The following is an 18,407-nucleotide window of genomic DNA, read 5'->3' on the forward strand; positions in this document are numbered from 1 at the left end:
GATTATGAACAACTCAACTATGAGATGGTCGAACTTTGGCGATTGATAATGGAGATGAGATAACAGATGAGTGGTACATGTGCTCCCTCTTATTCGCCCCATGCTCCAGTCAAAGACCCGCCTCCTCCTCCACCTCCTCCAACGCCTTTATTCTAGATTAATTGCATTTGAACTTATAAATATTTAAATTTGTAATAAATATTTGAATTTTATATTAGATTAATTTTTTTTAATTATCTTTTGTTTATGTTTAATATTTTTTTAAAAAATATTTTTTAAAATTATTAATGATAGAGTTACCAACGGTTATTCCAGAGAGTTGAAAATGAATTACTATAAATATCACTGTCACTGTTTACTTACCAAAAAAATAATAGACGGTTATATGTCAAATTCACTGACGGACATACCGACACCCTTGTGCCAATTAAGTCCTCATTCAAGAACTTAAAATTTTATATTAAGATAGTTATTTGGCATGGTAACAAAGATTTACTGATCGAACAATAACAAGTTAAAATCCTACTAACCACAATTATTTTAATTAAATTTCCAGCACAAGGTATTTGTTGGTCTATACAAATTCTAAATATAAAAGGTTTTCACTTAAGATATATTATTAATGAGTTAACATAAAACTATTATTAGGTTCTTTCGTTGCACAATCCATTCTCTTTTAAGAGGAGAACAAGAGATGTCTTATTCACGGGATGAGATTGTGGTGATGACCACCAGATATTTACAGGTAAGAGATGTTGTAAAAAATGTTGATATGGATGTTCTATTATTTACTGGAAGTAGTTCCTCATTTTCATCCACATCAAAGTGCTTGATTGAAAGTTTGAATGTTTACTTATCAAAAAAATAGCAGATAGTTTGACGGTTATATATCAAATTCATTGACAAACATACCGACAGAAAAAAACAAAACACTGATGAAATGACATACAATTTTTTTGTTTGGTGATATGTTATATTCAGTGATGAAAGTACTGACAAAATTTAGTGGGTAAAGTTTTTTTTGGCAGGCTTTTTTTGTCAATAAATTCATCTGTAAAATTATTACTGACAGACTACAAATACCGAAAGAAAATTCTGTCAATAAATTTAAATATTCTAGTAGTGGTTGTTCAATTACCCTTGTACCAATTAAGTCCTCATCCAATAACTTCAATTTTTACATTAAAATAGTTATTTGACATGGTAATAAAGATTTAATGATCGAACGATAACAAGGTCAAATTCTACTAACCACAATTATTTTAATCAAAATTTCCAGCACAAGATATTTGTTGGTCTATACAAATTTTAATATAAAGGGTTTTAACATAAGATATATTATTAGTGAGTTAACATAACGCTTTATTAGGTTCTTGCTCAATAACTCAATGTTTTGAGTTGAAATGGTTTTTCGATGAACATGATATATCATAGCTACGAGCACATATGCAAAAGGTGAGAGATCATGCATACCTCTTTAATATTATGTAGAGATATATATCATAGGTGCTTGATATTATTTAATTTATGATATAAATGAGATATTGTGTTATAGTGTTGTGTTAGTTTTGACAGTGGTTTAGTATGACATTCCTCATCTATATTGGGTTGCACAATCCATTCTCTTTTAAGAGGAGAACAAGAGAGATGTCTTATTCACGGGATGAGATTGTGGCGATGACCACCGAATATTTACAGGCAAGAGATGCTGTAAAAAATGTTGATATGGATGTTCTGTTATTTACTGGAAGCAGTTCCTCGTTTTCATCCACATCAAATTAAGTGCTTGATTGAAAGTTTGAATGTATTTCACTGAATATTAACGTTGTCACTTCTAGAAATGCATTCTTGTGTGACCACATAAGATGCAACGTGACATTAAATGTTGTGCGTGGACCTCATAAATGGACCTCTGTTTACTTCAAAAGCGAAGTGCTTCATTATCTATGTTGATATTCGCCGTTAGGAGACCGAACAACAGAAGAGGTCTTACATACAGCACTGGAAAGCTACTTTCATAATGTCCTCTCATGCATGTATGTAAGTAGGCAGGTATGTATGTATGTATGTATGTATGTATGTATGATTTGATGATTTTGAGCAGTATATGAATGAGAGATAAAGTGCCATCTCCTGATGGTGAACTAATGGTGACGAAATGTCGAGTCAGAAAAAGGTTCGAGACTGAGATATATAGCGAATTGCACTCGGATGGTCACTACAAACAATTTGGAAGGGCGACTTTAATCTTTTAAGACCTTTCCCTTTCAGAATTTAATAAGCACCCTCTTACTTGTGTGGGGGCTTCCCTGAAAACCATGAGCTTGATATGGATCTACTTCAATGATACTCCTGGCCAGAAGTGCCAGAATTAGAAATAATGGTGTCATTTCGGAAATTATCGTCCTAGCATTAATTTGCTTGCACTTTATTACTGTTTTTGAGCGGGAAATCACGTGCTTACATTGGGAGCATTTATGTCTACAGTAAGATTGTTCTTACATTTTGTTTATCTAGAGGCAATGGTAGGAAAGCTAAGATTTCCTCCGTTTCATTCTCTTCATCCCTCCAAGTAACTGTCAGGATAGATGATACCTTGCGCTAGCTTTATTTTTCTTCTCCTAATGAGAACGATAGACAATGAATTATAGAAATGGGAACCATAAGTTTTATAGCCTAGTAGTTGGAGCCATGCTTCTCATGAGTCAAGGTGGCCCATTGTGGCTTTGCATCAGCATGATTACCATCACTGTGTCAAACACCAATCTTCCCAAAACTCTTCTTATTCATGGTTTGATGTGATGGGGATATTTTTTAAGATAATGGTGGAAAGTAATAACAATGGGCAATCTGACCAGAAAAGTGGGGAAGCCCCCAGCTGGTAAAATCTTATAGTTTTGGATAAAAAGAAATGTTCTGAAGTGGAATCTGAGAAAAGTTGGCATAACTTTATACATCATGACATGATGATAAAAGAGTGATTGTCGATACATTTAAACGAGAAAGTTAAAAAGAGGGGGGGGGGGGGGGGGGGTAGGGGTAAGAAGCCATGAAGAAGAGTGAACGAAGAGCCTATTTGCTTTCCATCTGTGGCTAGCTGGGTAAAGTTTTCACACCTATTAATTTTGAGTTTTCGCGAAACCCTAATTTTTACTAAAATACGAATTGACCACATCATTGGCCTGCAGTTTTCTCAAATAGCCCAAGTCTGTAATCAGCTAGCCTTGACTTGTATGCGGACCTTTTGTATTCAAACCATGTGAACTCCTTGTATAAGCTTCCTTCTCTTTCTGCCATTAAGGAGGGTAAAGGTGCTATCTTTTCACTTAAAGGTGGACCACCGAAGAAAATCATGGAAATCCTTGGTTTCAGGGGATCAGCCAAAACCCTGTGCTTGACACTCCTAAACCTTCCATTTGTCATCACCTGCGTCCAAGCCCAAAAAACTAGTCAACAAAGAAATTAAGAACTTTTGAAGTGAACATGTGCTTTTTAAGGACAGAAAAATACGTGAGAGTTGTGTCCACAGCTGAATTCTTTCTTCTTCTTCTTTTTCTCAAAAAAAAGCTAGTAAGTTAGGTGGGACCACAAGAATAGAATTGAGTTTTAAAGGCATATTTTGAACTTACTTGGTAATTTGCCAGATTCGATTTAAGGAGAAAAAAAAAAAAAAAGGAAAACCAAATGGCCGTAGCTGGACGTGGAGAGAGAGAGAGAGAGAGGGTGTGTCCAGGGAGATCCCATCAATACAAAACACGGACACGGTGATAATTACAAGTAAAAAAACATACTTACGAGAAAAGAATAAAAACAGAAAGTAAACAGACCTGCAAGGCATCACCAACATTGATGAAAAAAGAGGTCTGATCAGGGGGGACTGAAACCCAAGTTCCCTCTTTCAGACAAATTTGCAGGCCACTTGTGTTGTTAGATCTTAGAACAGATATTATCTGTGGGTCTGTGTGCTCGCCAAACCCAATCAAATTTCCACCACTCAATGCTTGCAGCTCTGAGCATGGTGGGTAGTGGTTTAGCCTGAAACATGAATCACTCTTATCATCCCTCAACAGCCTACTGAACACATTCCTTGACTCAATCTCCAGCCCATCAGCCATCAATTCCAATACTTCAAAAGCCATTCTCTTCACTGCCAGTATGTAATCTTCAACAGCAGAGCTACACCATTCCCACAAATAAAAAATGAAAATACCAAACTTCAATATTTACTAGCTAGCAGTAACAAGAATATATAGTACCGTAATTTGTTTATCATGCTAAATATAATAAAATCTTAACAAACAGCATAATTCAGGATTTTATGTAGTACTTTAAAAGCTTATCCTGTTTAACAGGAGGCACGAAAAGAAAGCAAGAAAATTAAGCAACAGGGTGGTGCTGTCTTGTATAATATATTTACCGGAAAATCTGTGGGTTTTCCTGAAAAATGGACGTTTTTTGGGAGGAGATTTGAGGGTTGGTGTTAAGGAGGAGATATTCAACCCAACCAACATCACCATTAGGGCCAATTTTCTTGTTTCCGTAGCCAAAAGGGTTAGGAGGTCCAGCCTTGTCTTTCTCAGGCTGGGGGAGGTTAAAGAAGTTGGTAGCAAGAGCTTCCAATTTGGTCATGACTTCCATTGGAACTCCATGATTTACCAGCTTGAAGAATCCAAACTCTTCACATGCCTTGATTATGAGAGTCTTGGCATGAGGGTCTGTCAAGTCTATAACGGGTATCTCGGAAAACAAGCCTATAGGCTTGCATGTTTTGATAACTGAGAAAGGTTCTAGAGCTAGTTGGGAAAGTACTACCATGGCTTGTTATTAGTTTCTCCACACTAAAAAGACAAGCAAGATAAGAGACTGCAGAAGGAAGAGAAGAATTTGGCTTGGTGAGGTACTAGAGAGGCTGGTGGGACTGATGGCTATAAATGGGCGAATGGGCGAGGAAGCTAATGCATGACAGAGAGAGAGAGAGAGGGGGTGCGTGTGAGATGGGGGGAAGGAGGGACAGAAACGTTACTATCTATAATGAGCAGCCATCTGGCTCTGTGTGTCTGCTTGGCATTTAGGCTACCGAGGGAAAGAAAATGCTTACATTTTTTTTTTCTATTTTAGAGCTGGGAATGAAAATATAGATAACTTCGTTTCGTAGGGGGGGAAAAACATAAAAAAGAAAAAAGAAAAAGAAAGAAGAGGGTTGATGCGTGTAGGGTCTCATGTTTATCCGAGTCAGAGTCCCCACAGTATCGAGCATAAAATAGAGAAGCTGAAATTCTGTTCATCGCGTAACAAGCAAAGAATTTATTTTACTTGTCGCCAAATATTGACGATTCAGAAATTCTTGTATGATAAATAAAATGATTATATTGTTAATGGGTCGACGCCTATTCAAGTAATTTTCTCTTTTATTTAAAAAAATATTTTTATTTCAACACATCAAAATAATGTAAAAACACAAAAATATTAATTTTAAATAAATAAAAAAACTAATCAGCAGTCATTAAGGCTGTCCTTCTAAGGATAGCATGAACACATATGGAGGCATGGCATTTGTCGGGGATAATTAGATGGGTAATTATTATGCATTTCCCAAGAAAATGAACTAAAATGGTCAAATAAATTGTAGCCCTTAATATCGTTTTCAATTGAGCTGAAATCTGTGATGTAATTTGTTCACAAGGAAGCTGATTGGGGGGGACGCCGGAACCTCTAGACTATATAGCCGTCAAAGAACTCAGCTTTCCTTTTCAGTTACAAGAGGGGCATCAACCCCACATTAATTCCTGTTTTTGCAAAGGGCAAACTGATTGAGACAATAACCACCTTGTTTTCTACCTTAAAATTTCGACACTTTACACGCCTGAACAGTGTGTCCTAACATGTGTGTGTATGTGTGTGATTCTCGGGTAATTAAATATTTTTATAAAATATCTCTTATCAAGTGTTTTGGCACTTCATTAGATATGGAAAGTAAATCTTTTGGTGATATAATAACTATTGTAGAATGTATTACCAACCACAATTATATACAAGAAAAAACAATAAAACCAATAATTCTGCTAACAAATTGACAGAATAGAGTTTCTTTTTTAGTTTTTTTTATTGGTTTATATACCAATTTATGTGGTTATCTCGATTTCATGACCCGAGTCACGAGTTTGGTAAATTATCTCAGGTTGACTCAATTCATTTTTTTTAGATTCATTTTTAATTGATTTTCATTTACCCTCCAACAACTCAATCTTTTTTTTTTTAATTTTTATCCTTCAATATTAGGTTATTTGAGAATTGGAACGCATAATTATTTTTTTTCAAATTGTTTTAAGTGGAGTTATAAATGTCTCATTGATTTAGTTTTTTTCTCTCAAAACATTAGATCTGTTGAGAATGAAGTTTCGTATTTGTTTTTGCTTTCTATGAAGTTATTCTAGTCTCATGATCCGGTTATAGGTTTAACATGTTAGTTTATGTTGACTTGGAGTGTTTTTTTTTAATTGATTTTTTTTCGATTTTATCATTTAGTATTGTATTGGTTGGAAATTGGACTTCATAATATTTTTTTTATTTGTTTTTTATGTGGTTATCTCAATCTCATGACTCGGGTCATAAGTTTGGTAGGTTAATCCAGGTTAATTGGGTTTTTTTTAATTTAATATTTTTGTTTTCAATTTTGTTGTTCAACATTAAATTGATTAAAAATTAATTTTCATAATTTATTTTGATTTACTTTCTATAAAGGTATTATAATCTCATAATCAAGTTCTCAGATTTGATAATTTAACCCAAGTCGATCCATATATCTTTCAATATAATACGATACTAATATTAAAAATAATAATCTAATATACTTTCTATTTTAAATTTATATAGCCACGCTGGAATATTTTTTTATATTAAAAAAACTAATTCGACCAGAACATAACACGGCTAATGAGTCGGTGCCAATTAAAGCTACATAGATGCGAGACCGGCCCATTCTAGAATCTTACCTGATAAAGCTGTTGAATCTCCGGGTTATCGGTTCACTTGTTTACCAATAGTTGAATTAGTGGCTACTTATATTTTACACCCAAAAATACATGTAATCATGTTATCAAATTATATTCTAATATTAATATACCAAAATAAATAGAAATAAAATAAATTTTTAAATTAAAAACACCCGTAATATATTTAAGAGAAAAGAAACAAAAACCTTCAGAAAAGATTTTCTCTGCTCCCGCTGGTGTTATTTCACGAGCGGCAATACCTTTGGTTTCCTTTTGTGATCTTTTCTTTTTCACCCATTTCTGTCTTCTTGTTTTTTCTCCTTTAGATCCTTGTTTAAAATAAATTTAGATCCTTGTTTTTTACTTCTTTGTTTGAATAACGATTCGATCTACGTTAGTTTTAGATTGAATTAGTGGTGTGGCTGTGAATGGATCTATATTAGTACCTATATTTATATTTTTCATGGATATTTTGTTTGTATTTGTTTCTTTTTTAAGGTTTGGTCCCTCTTTTTTAAAGTTTTAAATTAATTCTAGAATAAATATTTAGTTTTAGTTATTATTTCTAGGTGGTTGAAAAAATGTATAATAATCAGCGTATATGGATTCTTCACCAATGGAGTTATGTGGCATGTTGCCGCATTAATTCATGGTACCTCAAATTACTCTATAAGGATGTGGTTATAAAATTACAAGTTGCTACCATAATTATCATACCCATACCCCATTCCAGGCTGAGGTTGTGAATTTTTCCACTCCAACCTGAAAGAACGCCATTTTAGTTTTTTTTTTTTAATAAATGATAATATTCAGAATTTATAGAATAAATTTATTTTTACATGCAATAAAAAGATATAAATTCAAACTTAAAGTTGGTTCATAGGTTGATAATAAATAATATCAAAAATTTTATTTATTTGTATTATCAATCTAAATTCAAGTAACTCAATATTAATAGAACCATTAGAGAATACTCCGGTATCATAAGTGCAAAATTGTCAAAAACCATTTTTGAGATCAAAATCCACTCCAGTTATCCCACTTCAAGCCATTTTAGTAATTCAACTTGCATATCATGTCCAGATTTCTTTGGTTTTAGAATTATAACTTTCTCATTGATCTATTTTCTTATTTTCTACCTTTGTTTTTATTAATTTTAATTTTAATGTTATTTTTGGTTTTTTTATTTAATCTTTAGTCAACTAAAGTGGACTCTTCAATCAATTTTGTTAGTTTGAGGCCATTGGTTATCTTAAAATTATACACCTGAAGATTTCTTTCCTCATCTTTCGTCTTTGCTAAGTGTTGTTACCGGAATTTTAAAGAATTAATGATTTTTATTATCCTACTGTACGCTGCATCACTATGCAATGGACTAAGTGTGTGTTTTGTAATTTGACGTAGGGTGATTTTTAATTGAAATATAATAAAATAATAATTTTTTATTTTTTTATTTTTAATATAAGTATATCAAAACTATTAAAAAACTTTTAAAAAATTATTAATTTAATATTTTTTAAGTAAAAAATAATTTGAAATTTAAATAACATATTGAATCGCAGAAACAAATATACCCCCAAGTGTCAAGAGAATTGATCATTTTTTCTTTATCTTCACTATATATATTGTATTCAAATTTTTTTTATAGGGAAAATGTAACTAGAACAAAAGTCGAACTTCAAAAAGGCAACTATTCTTTTTACAGGGAAAAGACACTTAAATGAGGAAAGAAAGGATACAGGCACTTAGCTTTCAGATGGTAGACTACTATTAACTTTCAAACTGATAATAATGGCTAACTCAAATTTGTATAGTTTTACAGTCCTTTTTTTTTTTTTTAAATTGGCATTTTTTTTTCCAGTTGCTTTCGCTTCATCATTGACAATTTGACATGATCAGATGGTCAACAAAACTAAAGTTCAATGATCTTATTTCCATTTTTACGGACCTAACTAAGTAGGCATCTAGCTAGGCTGCTAGATATTCATATATATTAGACAATATCGAAGCACAGATGTCATCTTCCAAGTTAGAAGAAAGAGTGCCCATTTTTAGAAGCATATATGTGCACAACCTGTAGCTAAATGCCATCCTTCTTAGCAATGCAAGTCATTCTCAACCATCGCAATCAAGTGTTTGAGTGGAAGAAAAGTAAAAAAAAGAAAAGAAGAAGAAGAAAAGAACTGAATACTTTTGATCATAGTTAGTGTTTGCCCATCACCTCCTACTAATATTATTGAACAGAGTTTTTGTTTTTTTTTCCTTGTTTTCGCTCTCACAACTCGTAAGACTCCTCCTCAAATTGATTGTTTTGACCTCATTTCAAGATTCACCAGCATATTCCGAGGCCCTGGAAAAAAGGCCTTCTTCCCACTGAATTATGGGACTTGCGAAAAATCCAGTTTACGCTTATTTTACAAGTCATCAAAATTAGTTTAAGAGACTTGTTAAGTTGAAACACTCAAACATATGAAACTATGTCAGAAAGACCTATGAAACAACTAAGACAAATCTCCATGATATCATTAATAAGAGTTAAGGTAATGGTCAGTGGCACCAACATAATAAGACTGACCTTTCTAAGAAACAAACTTTGAAATAATGGTCGATGAAATGTCAGATCAGTAACGACGAACTGTCAAGATGAAAATCATGCATCCTAAAGACAAAGATTTTCACTTATCCACTTGTATGACAAAACTAGCCCCCCGTTTTTTCTTTTCTTTTCTTCTTCTAATTCTTCTATTTTCTTTTTTTTTTTTGGTTCAGTGTATTAGTTACTAGTTGGCATAATTAAAAAATAAATAAATTGAAAACCAAATCCTGTAGGAGCATGTATTTCCTAGATGGGTGCCAAATTCATGGAACAAACACAGCATATTTATTTTTCTCGATGAAACGTGAATGAAATAGATTGGAAGGCATCGATATAGATTAACAAAAAATCGATTCAACATTTGTAATTTTGTTTTTCAGAAATGCTAATCGTCATATGATATCCTCTTCTTCTATAAATCTTTTTATATAAATTTTATAGACAGACTAATTAATTATCTTTTCATGTATTTTTCTGGATTATAGATGTAATATAGCTTACCCCTGGTGGAAATATTTTTGTTTCCTTTCAGTAAAAATTTACAAGTTTGCCGAAAAATAGAGAAAGAAAATCTAAAATTAAACTGGTAATTGTTGATCTTCTCCTCATGCAACTGAATCTAGCTTTGGCAACTTCGTTGTTTTATACAAAGAACAACGGTGACAGCTTTGGTTCGATGATTTCAAAGATCTTAGCAAGTTGAGAATATCAAACCGAAAGTGCAGCACAGAAAGATCGATCGAGATATGATCTTTGAGAGTTTTTAGAGTCTGAAAATGCAAGTTATTTAATGAGTGTGTTGGGGAAAATACAATGTGTTACCATTGGTGACCAGATCATTCATTCAGCACGTAATCTTCACAGCTCCCTCAGTGCAATTTCATTGGAGAAGAATGACATGGAATGCAAATTCCTCATCTTCTTATGTTCTCTTGAATATTAAAAGAGATTAATTACGTTGGTAGATAATACTTAGATAAAATCCATCAATTTGGGTGTCTGTGTATGTTTAAATGAAGGAACCATTGCATCCCGAAATTGACACACACAAAACGACAGTCGTGATATATTGGTTTTTGTTCAATATTCAAATTTTTTTGTCCTTTCAAGAAAGTGGAAGACCAAAATGATCCGGGCAATATCCCATATTAACTAGGAATTGAAGACGCAACTCGCCTATGAACACTTAAGAAATGCCTTATTTTTTTAGCACCAAATTCACCATAACCTACATGCTAAAACAAAGGGTTAAGTTGGGGCAATTCTTCTTTGAAGACCAAATATATATAGCAGATTTAGACCAACACCATCAACGGCCCTGCCTATTCGAGCATTAGCTATGTTGTTCTTGGCTATCTAAATTTTTGACATGACGCTACAAGGAAATTAATATCCTCAGTGTCGAGAATTAATACTACGTATACGAATATGTGTGCGTATGTGTCAGTTGGAAGAACGGAATATAACTAAGCATGCTATGATATGATAGATCATATTAATAGATGCTTTTTGTGTCAACTTTTCACCAAAATTCAACACCCCACTTCCCCAGACTCCTAAAAGGAGAGGAAAAGCATCAAGATGAATTCTAGTGAGGTGGGAAAAGATTGTTTAGATACAGGTAAAGAGGATCTTTCAAGAGATAGGATTTTCCGAAGTCATTTTCTCTAGATGCATATCTTCGTGGACAATCTATATATGCTTTGTCTCCAATAGCATTATTACAAGATGAACATAAAATTTAGAACACAATACATGAAATTTCCTTGGTCATGGAGAGAAAACTCCTAGGGATCAACAAGCTAAATTAATGTATTTACTATTTACGATATCAGATATAATCTGAACAAAAAACCATTGAATTTTGGTCGCTTTCCATGTCTTGTTCCAAAACTAGCCATACAACCATACTACCAATGAGTTGCGCGCCCATTGAAACGCCGTTTAATTTACTTGCTCCTCTAGAAAACAAACTCGGTGGCTTGTAAATCTAATCTTGTGGGTTGAAATAACAATCATAAAGTAAGAGCTTTTTGAACAATATGCTAAAACAATTCAACAGGCGGGATGCTAAACCACTGCCAATGAGCTTGTGGCTGAACGACTCAAGACGTCCTCCAATTCCATGGTGAAAAGCATCTCAAGAGATCTGCGAGAGGGAAGTGGTTATTGTTTTTGTACGTGTTTCAAGAGTATATTTTATTTAAAAAAATATTAAATTAATTTTTTAATATTTTTCAAGAGTGTTTTTGGTATGTTGGTATTAAAAACAAAAAACAAAATAATATTTTAATAAATTTTTAAAAATAACCATACCACATAATTAATATCACCGACACTTCAAATAACTTTGGTTACAATGTGAATTCAATTACTGGCTGCTAGGTTGGATTACCACTGTTCGTTTCAACGACTACGGGGTACCTTCCACGTCACTAGATACCTCTTTTTTTATAATATGGTGTTGAGGATTGATGTATCGACTCTTTTTTATTATTTTTCTCAAGGAAGTGACCCTGCCTATAACAAGACCACGATGATTTTATCGAAGGCATGTTAATTAACCCTTATAAACAAAGACTCATATTCTCTTTTATTGTCCAACAATAGAAGCATATGTCTCTACGGAATGAGCTTACCTTTGCGTGGAGAATATTGAATCAAAAGCTTCATTCATGCAAATCAATAACAGTAACATTTAAATTATAATAAAAATAATACTTCCTCAAAAAAAAATACCTTGAATTATACATTAATTAAACCCAATATAAATCATCTCCTATCAAATAACCTAACTTAAAAGTCAAATAAAATCAAATGAACTACAAATCTATAAGCATTGATTGATTTAATTATTGAAATATTAAAGTCTAATAATAAACTATAAACTTTTGAAACAACGTACTACTTAACATTCCTCCAAACCATCTAGAAAAAATAAATAAATAGTTGGTGAGTGTCACACACTAAGTAAATTAATAATAATCGTGCTCTTTTAAAGACCAGCTTTAAGTTCAACTTGGGGGGTATTCCTGAGGCTATCGCTACTCTTCATGATTGGTATAAGAGGTCTGGTTCCTTTCAATGCTCATGAGTTCTTCCATCTTAAAGGTTCTACTATCGGCTGGCACAATGTTGTTTAGGAGCAGTGGTCTTTACCTTGGTACAGGTTTGTTCTTTGGCTTACTGTTTTTGGTAAGTTCAGAACTCATGATCGTCTCAGCTTCCTCTCCACTGATACTATTCGTTTCCTCTGTAACCGAAAAGATGAATCTCATACTCACCTGTTTTTTAAAATAACTAACAACCTGTTTTTTAAAATAACTAACAAAGAGATGAGCCGGTTTAAATTTTACTAGAAAAAAGGGGTAATACTATTACATATAATAATGAACTAGTTAATAAATATTAAGTAACTTACATAAGTGGTAATACTTATAAAAGGATGAAAGTGAAAGAACGAAAGATTGATTAAGGATGAAATTTATAGAGGAAGGAGGGATAAACTTTAAAGCATTATAAGGTGAGGGACCAAAGTCTAATGAAAAAAATGAAAGCAACCCGGCCCCTCTCTTAAATAGAAGCCGGCAATTTAAAAGGGAGTAACTTCTCCTTCTTCATATTATTTTCAAAGTTCTCCTTCCAAACCATCAATGCATGCCATCCTTAAACATAGAGAGAGAGAGAGAGAGATGGAAGCCTTTGACTTAATTTTTTTATATTTTTTTTCTTGTTTTAAATTAATTTTTTTCACGTGTTTTCAGAACATTTTAATATGTTTATATAAAAATAATTTAAAAATAAAAAAAATTATTTTAATATATTAAAAAAACAACTTTAAATAATAACTATTACCACGATACTAAACAGTCAGGAATCCCATAGTATATGGAAGGAACTTTAACACGTGGAATGGTTTGCAAGAGAGGACTGGAATTCATTTTGTCAGGGTTCACATATGTAGATTTGGCTTTAGATCCATTGTCAAGGTGTTCAACTTCTAGCTATTTTCATAGGTTCAACTGCAATTCATGGTGCTGCAAAAAGCAAGCACTGCAAAAAGCAAGCAACTATTTCCTTATCAAATACGGACAGAGTACAGCATTTTGTAGCACGCGAATGTGTATGATTAAGAAGACTTATTGCCTATATGTTCGATTGGCTTCAAATCTCGTGTTTCATGTTAAAACAAAACACTCATGGTATATTTGGTTTGATGTAATAAATTATATAATGTAATGGTTCATTACATTCCTATATTCTAATTGTAATAACTCATTATATTACAAGCATATATATATATATATATATATATATATATATATATATAATGAACCATTAGTTGATTAAAAATAATCATGCAAGGATCCAATTACACTAAAAAAAATCATTACAAGGACTAGATTATAATTTAAAAAATTTATAATGGAGTAATAAACTTTCAAATAAGGACTGATTTGGGCACAAAAAAAGTACAAGGACTAATATGAAACTTTGTTTATAACTCAATCACATCACTAAAATCATTTCACCAACAAAGGAATGTAATGAATCAGCTCATTCTATTATTTCAAAGATGCCGATAGAAATTCATGATCATTTAAATAGATCAGAGAAGGTTCAGCGAGAAGAGATTGATTTTGTTAAGGTAAATAAAAATAAGCAAGTTGTAGATACTTTCATTAAGCTTTAGCCAACATAATGTTTCAGCAATTTAGTGTGGGATTAGTTCCTTAAATTATTATTTATTTGTTGAAAAAACAATAAAATATTTGAGATTTCTCTATGGTGTTTCAGTATTGTTCATGTAAACTGTGAAACATTTTAGTTTTATTTTATCTTTATCTTATTTAATTTTATCTTCATTCTTTTGGTTATTTTTTTTTATTTAATCCTTTTTGGACCCAATTCCATTAGTTAAAATTGAAAATTGTAGAGGAAATATAAACGTGAAAACAGGAGGACAAAAATGCAAAACACAAAAAAAATTGATCATTTCCAAATAGTTAATATTTTTCATTTTCGTCCAAAAGTTCATATGATCATTTTTCATTCCCAGGTTAAGAGAAGATGGAGAAAGTGGTAAAAAAAAAAAAAGGAGAAGAAGAAAAATGTGTCGATGGCCAAGATTCTAATGCCAAAAAATGATGACTTTAGTGCAATAGGTTCCATTAAATGATAGAAGTTCAATGGTTCAATGAATTTCTTTTAAATAGAGCAGTACAGCACTCCGATGGTGGTATTTTTTAGCAACCTGAAGCAACCAAAAACTGGGTAGTTGGAAGATGCATCATTTGCTATCAAAAGATGATGCATTGTAATTCGGTTTAATTATATTTTTTAAAGAGAGGATGATGTGTCCTTTTAAAATATAAAAACGATATAAACAATGCCAGGTGTGTGTGGGGGTATAACCCCTAGGCTCAAAAGCATTTGCTGGTGTGTTAGATAGGTTTTGTGGTTGTGGTTTGAAAAACACTTTTAGTTAAGGTTGATTTAATATTTATATATGTTTGGTTAAAAATGTTTTTCAAATTGAGGTCATAATATATATATATATATATATATATATATATATATATTTTGATGATTTTAAATTTAAATATTGTAAATTTAACTTCTGCTATTACATCATAAAATAAATAATACCTTTATATAAAATATTTTTTATTATTCCATTAAACTATCTACAATTCCATTACATACAAAATTCATTCGACAAGGACTACAGTTTCCATGGTTTTTTGAGTGTGCAACAAAATCGGGTAAAATATCATTAGGAATAAAATTGAGATTACGATCAAATTCTGCAAATACTACGCTATCATGCGATCTCCTTCTAATTTATATAGTGTCATTGAATAATGTTAAATACTAATTTTTTAAAGAAAAAAATTACTGCTCACGTGAACAGTGCGAGTGAATTTAATTCACTCTGCACTAGTTTTTTTTTTTAAAATATTCACGTGAACAATGCGAATAAATTTTGATTCACTCTGCATTGTTTAGGAGCAATTTTATATTTTTCATTTTAATGTAACAGTAATTAATAGTAAAATATGAATGTATAAAGTATAATATTAGTGGTTATGAACACCATTACTTTTATAAAAAAAATCTTGTGTTTAGAAGATAAGACAGAAGGCTATGCCACATGTAATTTCTAAGCCAAACAGTGCAGAGTGAATTAAATTCACTCTGCACAAGAAAAGCAGCTCAGAGCTGCTTTGAATTTGGTTATGATTCAATCGTGAAATGGACTAGGCCTCGTAAATAATAAATTGTGTTTGTGGTTTGCTTAAAAAACAAAAGCAACCACGTAAACAAATAGCCTCTATTCTATTTGGGTTTGGTGTTGGACTTCCTTCCTTCCTTTCAATTTTTTTTACAATTTAAAAAAAAATCATTTAACATGATAATTCAAGTACCCTTCAATTTTAATATTATTTTTAAATAATGTCACATGTTTTCATTAGAATGTTAATAATTGTTTTTCAATTATTATGCACATAATATGCAAAAAAATAATAGTAATAATAAATTGCTCATGAATATTCACAAAATTAATTTTTTTTAAAAAAATTGTAAATAGATTTTTGACATTTTTAAATTTTTTAAACCTTCAATCACATGCAAAATTTAAAAAAATTAGTTTAATATAGATTTGTTGAACCTGTTTTGAAAATTATGAAATGTTTCTTTTAAATAGTGATTCTAGTTTAAAAATATATTTTTACTAAAATAATCGAGAGATACATAATAAATAAATAGAAATGAGATTTGAGAAATTTATGTTTTCTACTCTTTTTTTTTTTCAAATAGCTTAAATTTTTAACAATCCTTTATTTTAATTATCATTTCCTTTAATTAGAAAAATGTGCTCCTAGTAAAAACCAATGTTGTTGTTCTTATGAAGATTAAAACGTTTTACGATAATATTATATATTGCTTTATGGATAATTATATGTGAGCACAATATTCAAATTTTGATAATAATTTACTCATTAATATTGAATCATTAATATTAAATGAGAATAAAATATCTTTATATATCTATTCTAATTATGTTTATTTTTTTTTATAAACCATGAAAAAAAAATATTTTTTGTTGAAAAAATATATTATTAAAAAAATGAGGAATTATACTAGAAATTTTTTAATGGAGTTTAAATTATTTCTTTTCTAACAAAAAGAACTGTTTTATAGTTGTATAGTTAAATAAAAAATAAATAAAGAGCTCTTTGCGATATAAGATTAAATATTTTAATATCCATCTTTATCTAAACTTTTCGACTTAATTTTTAGATGGAACTAATATTTTTGTTATTATTTATTAATACATATAAATAAATATTTTCAATTTATTTTATTCAATGCATGCATCAACTTTTCATTTAAAAAAAAGTTAACAATATGCACAACTTTTTTTGCAATGAAAAACAAATGGCTTCATCCCTCAACACAGGAAATCAACCTAGTTATATTACAAGTTCTACTTTAATTCCATCTTAGAATCGTGTTGCATTAATACGCTGAACTTTCTAAAGTCTCGATTTATGTACATATACTGAAGATTTAAAGAAGATAGATTTATTGTCTTGTAATTTTCTCATATAATAATATATTTGCTAGTTTTGTCAATCATCCGTTACAGATTTTTATTTACAATATTCCAAATTTTTAAATCATTTTAATAAATTTAATTTGCAATCATGTCAGTCGTTGGTTAAGCACAGATGTACTGATTAATGTGTATTTTAATTTGTAATTTTGGAAGTAGATGTAAGGATATCATGTTTTTATGTGAGATCATTTAGCTCAAGGGTTGTTAACATAGGAAAGAAAAAAATGTTAATTCCTTATTCATGGGATGTGTATATGAGTATTTGATAATCCTATGATTGCTATGTGTATTGCATATATGTTCATCCTGAGCTCTTGCATAACACTGTCCTCGTGCTATTAGATTTGTATTAGTATAAACATTAGCTATGAGAAATTATAAAATTCCATTTGGACATGTGTATAAGTTTAATGTAACACCTCTTATATCATTTTTAGTACTTCTTGAGTAATTTGTACTATGTAATAGGTCATGTGTAAAACTAAAAAGAGCGTGGCAGATTCATAATAGAATTAATATAATTTTATAAAAGAGGTTCTAAAATTATAGTGAGAAATGTTAAAATTGATTGGTGATATGCTTGAGGTTACCTGTGTGGTGATATTGATGGAATTGTGACTTGTTTTTATGTAGGAAATGGAAAGACAAAATTGAATAAAGTTTTTGTGTAAAGAAAACTCTATTGAAATTTTATTAAATCAAGAAAGTTTTTCATTTGAAAATAATAAATTAATGTTAAATGCATGCTTTAAATTTTTGAAAAGAGTCAATAGCATGAGTTATGTGAAAGAAAAATAAATCAATGAATATAGGTGATGACATGCATGAAATATGAGAGATTGAACTAGAAAAATAATTGCAAAAAAGCCAAAAGAAGAGATGGAGATTCTAAATGTAAAAACATGTGTTATGGGAAATTGGTTGTGTGATTGAAATGAAAATATGTTGGAAAGCTAAAATAGCAAAATATATTTTAAGAAAAAATAAATGCGTGTTTGGAATGAATAATAGGTGGGGAAGCTAGAATGGTAAATAATGAGTTAGAATAAATGGAGTGTTCGGATTACTTCATCATGGAATCAGTTTTATCCACTTGGTTATCATGATTATTTGAATTAAAGGTGGCAATATCTACACCATAAAAACAGTCAAAGTCTCTAGTAGTTTACAATTGAGTTTCAAAAGAAATTTGCTT

The 18,407-nt window shown here is 30.9% G+C and overlaps 1 protein-coding gene across 1 annotated transcript; it reads right to left on the reverse strand.

The window, feature by feature from the left end:
* Positions 1-3,060: 3,060 nt before the first annotated feature.
* LOC133699214 (gibberellin 2-beta-dioxygenase-like) lies at positions 3,061-5,082 on the reverse strand. The gene is made up of 3 exons (XM_062122377.1): positions 4,418-5,082; positions 3,828-4,176; positions 3,061-3,426 (listed from the first exon to the last, which is right to left on the reverse strand). Exons 1-3 carry the CDS (start codon positions 4,813-4,815, stop codon positions 3,175-3,177), a joined length of 999 nt encoding a protein of 332 aa, XP_061978361.1. The 5' UTR covers positions 4,816-5,082; the 3' UTR covers positions 3,061-3,174.
* Between the last annotated feature and the right edge of the window lie 13,325 nt (positions 5,083-18,407).

This window comes from Populus nigra, chromosome 7, assembly GCF_951802175.1.
Source record: "Populus nigra chromosome 7, ddPopNigr1.1, whole genome shotgun sequence".
In the NCBI taxonomy this organism is placed as follows: domain Eukaryota; kingdom Viridiplantae; phylum Streptophyta; class Magnoliopsida; order Malpighiales; family Salicaceae; genus Populus; species Populus nigra.